This window comes from Arachis ipaensis, chromosome B04, assembly GCF_000816755.2.
Source record: "Arachis ipaensis cultivar K30076 chromosome B04, Araip1.1, whole genome shotgun sequence".
Classification (NCBI taxonomy): domain Eukaryota; kingdom Viridiplantae; phylum Streptophyta; class Magnoliopsida; order Fabales; family Fabaceae; genus Arachis; species Arachis ipaensis.
In genome coordinates, this window is record NC_029788.2 from 116,743,480 (window position 1) to 116,750,449 (window position 6,970).

Here is a 6,970-nt window from a genome sequence, read left to right on the forward strand (position 1 = left end):
TGGAAATGGTAGTAAGAAGAACTAGAAGAACTAGTAATATTACGAACTTGTAATTTTTTTAAATAAAATATATCTTAATATTTAATCTTTATGAAGGTCCTGTGAAGATCACCTAAGTTCAGTTGGCCTACATAGTTCAGAGTCTTCTAGTAATTCATCGAACCTTGGATCATAATTTTATTGTCTATTGTCTTATTTTGACTAAAAGAGACTTTTGATTTGTCCAAATTTAATAGCTATCTCGAAGTTTATGGGTATATTGTAACGATCAAATTCAAGCCATGAATCAATTTATGCTCTTGTGCTTTTGAAATTAAAGCCAGTAGGACAAGATCAAAAGATGAGGTTAATAACCAAATTAACTCTTAAAAAAAGCAAGTGTGCATCAATTTAGCTCTTGAAGGATATAATAATGTCTCAAATTGATCCTGAATGATATAATTGTGAATCAGATTAGTTATTCCATAAGTTAGATGATAACATATGACATAATCGTTTTACGATATATTATCATTTAATTATTAATTTATTTTACTAGAATAAAGGAGTTTTTGTTCTTTTATTGTGTTGGAATTCAGTTAGCACAAACAAGAACACAATTTTCGTTCATCCTTTTACTGTTCGAAGACAACCTTAAAAGTGCATTTAGGCTCTTCCTTTTAGTGTTGAAATATGGTTAGCACAAAAAAACCACATTTAGTCCATCCTTTTATTGTTGACATAGATCCTTCAAGTGCACTTTGCCAAGTATGCATTCCATCCTTGAAGACGGTATTCATGAGCTGCATCGGCAGGATTCGCTGCCTTGATGATGCCACGGCCAACAATGATAATGTCACTGCCCCTATCATGAACAACCTGGAAAATCGATCCACAAATCGTCAAGATGAAGGTAAGAAAAGGATATGCTATTGTTCTCAAGACCAAGAAACTAATATACTGCATCTTTCCCTTCAACTAACATCTTTTTATCCATAAAAGTTCTTTTCAACTGAATAAAGAACAACAAAATCAATAGTATGATGATATTCTTCACATGTTTAACTTCAGCATCTGCTAGAAGATGCATGGCCAATAAGCAGAAACTTACTGAATATGGAGTGTTATATTGCTGCCCTAATGCATCGCCACCAGTTACCATTTGAACACCAGGAGTTGCCTGAATGAAAGAAGGATTTATCGGTGACCCTGGCCACGATGCTGGATTGACTGAGATGAAGCCAATTACAAAGTCAGAGTGATCCTCGGCAATTTTCAGTGCAGCAGCAGTATAATCTCCCTTGGCAAGGTTACCAGCTGAACTCATTTCAGCAAGCAGCAATAGACCCCTGCCACGAGGCAAGCCCTGCATATGATCCAAGAAAATGTCAGGCTATTAACTGACATCTTTCCGTAGAATTGACAGAGTATAATGAAAATGACTGCAATTATATACCTTCAATTTTATATGGTTCTATTCTCATAGGTTACAACCGAAAAAAAAGACCTAAATGACTAAGGAATCCATGGGTGAAGCCGTGAAGGAGAGCAGAGCCAAAAGGTCCTGTGAGCCAAAGAGATCACCTAAGTTCAGTTGGCCTACATAGTTCAGAGTCTTCTAGTAATTCATCGAACCTTGGATCATAATTTTATTGTCTGTAGATGTATTTTGACTAAAAGAGACTTTTGATTTGTCCAAATTTAATAGCTATCTCGAAGTTTATGGGTATATTGTAACGATCAAATTCAAGCCATGAATCAATTTATGCTCTTGTGCTTTTGAAATTAAAGCCAGTAGGACAAGATCAAAAGATGAGGTTAATAACCAAATTAACTCTTAAAAAAAGCAAGTGTGCATCAATTTAGCTCTTGAAGGATATAATAATGTCTCAAATTGATCCTGAATGATATAATTGTGAATCAGATTAGTTATTCCATAAGTTAGATGATAACATATGACATAATCGTTTTACGATATATTATCATTTAATTATTAATTTATTTTACTAGAATAAAGGAGTTTTTGTTCTTTTATTGTGTTGGAATTCAGTTAGCACAAACAAGAACACAATTTTCGTTCATCCTTTTACTGTTCGAAGACAACCTTAAAAGTGCATTTAGGCTCTTCCTTTTAGTGTTGAAATATGGTTAGCACAAAAAAACCACATTTAGTCCATCCTTTTATTGTTGACATAGATCCTTCAAGTGCACTTTGCCAAGTATGCATTCCATCCTTGAAGACGGTATTCATGAGCTGCATCGGCAGGATTCGCTGCCTTGATGATGCCACGGCCAACAATGATAATGTCACTGCCCCTATCATGAACAACCTGGAAAATCGATCCACAAATCGTCAAGATGAAGGTAAGAAAAGGATATGCTATTGTTCTCAAGACCAAGAAACTAATATACTGCATCTTTCCCTTCAACTAACATCTTTTTATCCATAAAAGTTCTTTTCAACTGAATAAAGAACAACAAAATCAATAGTATGATGATATTCTTCACATGTTTAACTTCAGCATCTGCTAGAAGATGCATGGCCAATAAGCAGAAACTTACTGAATATGGAGTGTTATATTGCTGCCCTAATGCATCGCCACCAGTTACCATTTGAACACCAGGAGTTGCCTGAATGAAAGAAGGATTTATCGGTGACCCTGGCCACGATGCTGGATTGACTGAGATGAAGCCAATTACAAAGTCAGAGTGATCCTCGGCAATTTTCAGTGCAGCAGCAGTATAATCTCCCTTGGCAAGGTTACCAGCTGAACTCATTTCAGCAAGCAGCAATAGACCCCTGCCACGAGGCAAGCCCTGCATATGATCCAAGAAAATGTCAGGCTATTAACTGACATCTTTCCGTAGAATTGACAGAGTATAATGAAAATGACTGCAATTATATACCTTCAATTTTAATCCATCCACAATTCCAGGACCAGAGATTATATGAGCATTTATTATATGGGCCCAATCCAATATACGAAAGATCCCTCTGCAGATACCAGAATAATAGAATGATTTCATCAATGAAAAGAAAGAGATAAGATAAATCCAAAACAGGGAAAGCAAAATATAGCAAGTCCTCCTACCCTTCATATTGCATGGTTACTGTGTTACCAATGTCAGCAAATTTACGATCCTCAAAGATCAAGAAGTTATGTTTCTCTGCAATCTTCAATAGAAAGAAGCATATATTAGACACAACCAAACTAGGAGAATGTACAAGATCTTTTATCACGCATAATGCTCATAGTCATGCACTCTTTATATACTAGACAAAAGAAGGAATCGGGATTCTATTTTAATAAATGCTAGCATATATTTTCTATCCATTCCAAAGTCAACAATATCAAGATTAAAAAATAACACATAACAGAAGTAGGATTCTTTTAGCACTATACCGAGAGAAGCTTAGAACCAAAATCAGGAGTGAAATCTGGCAAAATATCAACATGAGTCTTCAGCAAGCATATCTCAGGTCCAACCTGTTGACAAAAACCAGCCAAAGTAGTTCACAAGAAATTTATTATTATAGCAAAACTTTTAAATGCAGCCTCCTTGATAATAAAATGCCAGAGAATTAGTCTGGTTATTCTGCCCAATTATGAACCCTCTCAAACTTTCACAAAACAGAAAAGAACGTTTGGGATGAATTGACCTTTTCTTACTAGGTGAGAGTGGGCACAGATTAAAAATAAATCTTCAAGCTGATGATCCAAGTGAATGAAATGAAATATTCTTGTCCTTGAAAATGAATTGAACAATATGATGGGAAATTTTCGCAAAAGAACAACCAAGTACTCACCTTCTCGGCAATTTCAAGCAATTCAGCTGCTGTGCCAACATCTGCAGCCAAGCATAGGTTACTCTCCTTCACCGCCATTATCTCAAACAACTTCTTTCCTGTTGGGTTCTTGGACAACTTAGCCCTCTCCAAAAACGACAAAGGCTTAACTTTGGTTGCAGGCTTCTCCAGCTTTGTCAAAGCAGCAACCTTCTTATTTTCATCTAAGAATCTCATAACATTCCTAACCGTCTCTTCCTCAAGCTTCCCGTGATCCCTCAGAATTTTCACCATCTCAGTCAATTTGATAATCGAGTGCAGCTTGATGCCATTCTCCTCCAGATTCTCCCTTCCACCTTGCTCTCTATCTATCAAAACAACAGCATCACTGATCTTCAAACCCGCAATACGAAGAGGTGCGGCTGTTTCCAAAACAGATGTGCCGCTGGTAACTAAATCCTCAATTATTAAGCAACTTTGGCCAGCCTTGAAATCACCTTCAATGGCTTTAGAAGTGCCATAGTCTTTGATTTCCTTGCGACGCATTACCATGGGAATGTTCTGTGCCAGAGAGACACAAGTCGCAATAGGTAAGGCCGTATAAGGGACCCCACATACGAGGTCAAATGTAGTGGATGAAACAGCGGAAATCAAGGTTTGGGAGATTTGCTGGAGAAGGGAAGGGTAAGAAATGATGAGGCGGAGATCTATGTAGATTGGTGAGGAGATGCCGGATTTGAGCTTGAAGTTGCCAAATTTGACAGCTGAGATCTCATGGAGCCGAAGAACTAGAGACTCTATCAATGATGATGGTGCAGACATTTTCTCAAAGATAAAGTTGGCTCTCTGAGTGGGCTTCAAGAATTGTTCAGGACCATATAGAAACCCTGGGGCATTCAAAATGCAAAAGAGACAAATCAATTAGTTTATCTGCAGGTCTAAATCATAAGAATAACAGCAACAATATGCTAATTTATACTACTTCCTCAACCGGTTCAATTGTAGTTCAACCGAAATAACTGAGTTGCAATAAAATAATATATAAAATTATAAATAAACACACAAAAACATAATTGTATTCAGATGTAAATCTTAAAATACACAAATTAAAAGTACAACATCAACCAAAGTCTTATAATCTCACGTAAGTACGACACAAGAATCAAATAACAAAGGAATATCCAAATTATTAGTGGCAGATGCATTGTTATCCACGAATGCTTCTTGATTAAATCAAATATTATTGCCCATACCTGAAAAAAAAATTAACTCCAATAATTTACGGCAAGAAACCTAACAACAAGAACAATTGAAGTAACACAGCACGACAGTATAACAACATAACAAACAAAAGATAAAGATAAAAATACAACCCAAAAACAAGAACAACTAGGCAGCAATAATTACATAGCACAAAATTTAATAAATTCAACTAGAAACAACTAACACAGCAACAATTATCAACTTAACAATTTAACAAATTAGCAACATAGCAGCAAGATTTGAAAAACACAGCAACCAGCAGCAAAGCAAAAAGTTTAATAAATCCAGCAAGAAACAGCTAACACAGCAAGCAAAAAGTGAACAACATAGCAACAATCAACTATCAAAAAGGAGTAGAGGGTTCACCTACCGAAACTAGGAGAGGGAGAAGTGAACTCGTGTGGCCATAGTTATCAAAACCGAACCGGTAATTGACCTAGTTAGGGTCACCAGGTCACTGGTTCAAACGGTGGGTCGCTAATTCACCCGGTCATAATTAAATAAAAATATAAAATTATAAAAATAAAATTAAAATCAAAAGTTAAAACTTAAAATGTATGTCTTCATAAATATATTAATAGCAATCAAATATCAATTCTTAGACATAACAAATGACGCAAAAAAATATAACAAACTAGTCAATAGTACAAAATACTTTCTCAATTTAAAGAACAAGAAAAAACAAAAGATAACACAATCAGTAAATCAAATTCAATCTGAAAGTTGGCATCTATATCTTCATAAAACAAATTTGAAGCTTGACCAACATTTCCTTCATTTTGATTTGCATCTATATCTACATGTGTGTATCTTTCACAAATCAATACCAAAAATAATTCATAATAATACAAACAGAAAGTATGGGACAACAATTTAACTGAATAATTGCAGAGAGAATGAACCTCATTTTCAACAACAAATTCAACTATCATCATTTTTAGGAACAAAAGATTTATCTCAAGAGATGATTTACAGATTTACAACAACAAAAGATTTAGATAAGTGCTTATTTCAGCAAGACAACAATAGATTCAATCTTCAGTGATGATAAATAAGTAACAAATTCAACATGATTTACAGATTCACAACAACAACAACAAAATTTAACTAAGTCATTATTCAGCAAAACAGCACCAAATTCAAGGTTCAATAAACTCAGTAATGATCAACAAACTTAAGCTAAGTTAACCTAAGTGATTATTTTGGCAAGTCAACAACAAATTCAAGGTTCATGATAATCAGTAACAAATTTCAGCAACGCATTCAACTTTCAGCAACAAATTACATTCAGCAACAAAATCAAAGTACAGTGATGCAGCAACAAAATTGAAACAAAAAGAACAGGGGGAACTCACTAAATCGGGTTGCGCGAAGCGAAGGAGAAGCTGATGGCGAGGGAGAAGCTGACGGCAAGGCTCGAAGCAAGAAGACGACAACGAAGACCAGCGCACCGGGATCTGTTGCCTCTGCTACCGGCGACGAGGAGCGCAGGGAAGGGAGAGATCGAGACCAGGTGCGAGACAGAGACCGTGAGAAGCAAGAAGACAACGACCACCACCAGCCGAGGGACCAGATGCGGTTCCGTCTGCTTCTGCCGCCGGAGAAGCGAGCGCAGGGAAGGGAGAGCTTGAGGTCGTCGGAGAGAGTGACGAGAAACTGAGAAAGAGATTCGAGAGAGGAGATAGCGTTGGGGGCTGGGGGTGATCTTCAGCAATTAGGGCTTCGGAGAGAGGAAGAAGGATTCGCGGAAAGCACAAATTAGTAGTGGAATCTGGCTGACTCAGAAAAGAGCGGGAAGGTGGCTCTGGCGAATCAGACACTGTATTGTTTAGGTTTTTCTCATTCTTTCTCTCAAGTTTTAAGCTAGCCATGAATTTCTATTTCATTTATATTTTTATTGGAATTTTTATTTTATTGTATAAATATTTTTTTAATAATTAT

The 6,970-nt window shown here is 36.3% G+C and overlaps 2 protein-coding genes across 4 annotated transcripts in view; both read right to left on the minus strand.

Annotated features, from left to right (window-relative positions):
* LOC107638032 (uridine 5'-monophosphate synthase-like) lies at window positions 485-1,443 on the minus strand. Its single transcript, XM_016341231.2, has 3 exons — window positions 1,436-1,443; window positions 1,091-1,345; window positions 485-858 (listed from the first exon to the last, which is right to left on the minus strand). The coding sequence occupies exons 2-3, from the start codon at window positions 1,304-1,306 to the stop codon at window positions 730-732; spliced, it is 345 nt and encodes a 114-aa protein (XP_016196717.1). The 5' UTR covers window positions 1,307-1,345; window positions 1,436-1,443; the 3' UTR covers window positions 485-729.
* LOC107634949 (uridine 5'-monophosphate synthase) overlaps window positions 1,939-6,970 on the minus strand; it is a 6,477-nt gene continuing 1,445 nt past the window's right edge. The window contains exons 1-8 of one of the 3 annotated variants that reach the window (XM_021121719.1): window positions 6,385-6,791; window positions 4,911-5,019; window positions 3,788-4,653; window positions 3,384-3,467; window positions 3,072-3,154; window positions 2,887-2,974; window positions 2,542-2,796; window positions 2,064-2,309 (exon numbers count right to left, since the gene is read on the minus strand). In XM_021121719.1, the coding sequence (XP_020977378.1) occupies window positions 2,181-2,309; window positions 2,542-2,796; window positions 2,887-2,974; window positions 3,072-3,154; window positions 3,384-3,467; window positions 3,788-4,653; window positions 4,911-4,971 (1,566 nt within the window). In that variant the 5' untranslated portion in view covers window positions 4,972-5,019; window positions 6,385-6,791 and the 3' untranslated portion in view covers window positions 2,064-2,180. Of the gene's footprint in view, window positions 2,310-2,541; window positions 2,797-2,886; window positions 2,975-3,071; window positions 3,155-3,383; window positions 3,468-3,787; window positions 4,654-4,910; window positions 5,020-6,384; window positions 6,874-6,970 lie in introns of those variants that run through there. The other 2 variants (XM_016338279.2, XM_016338280.2) reach the window with 2 other exon arrangements.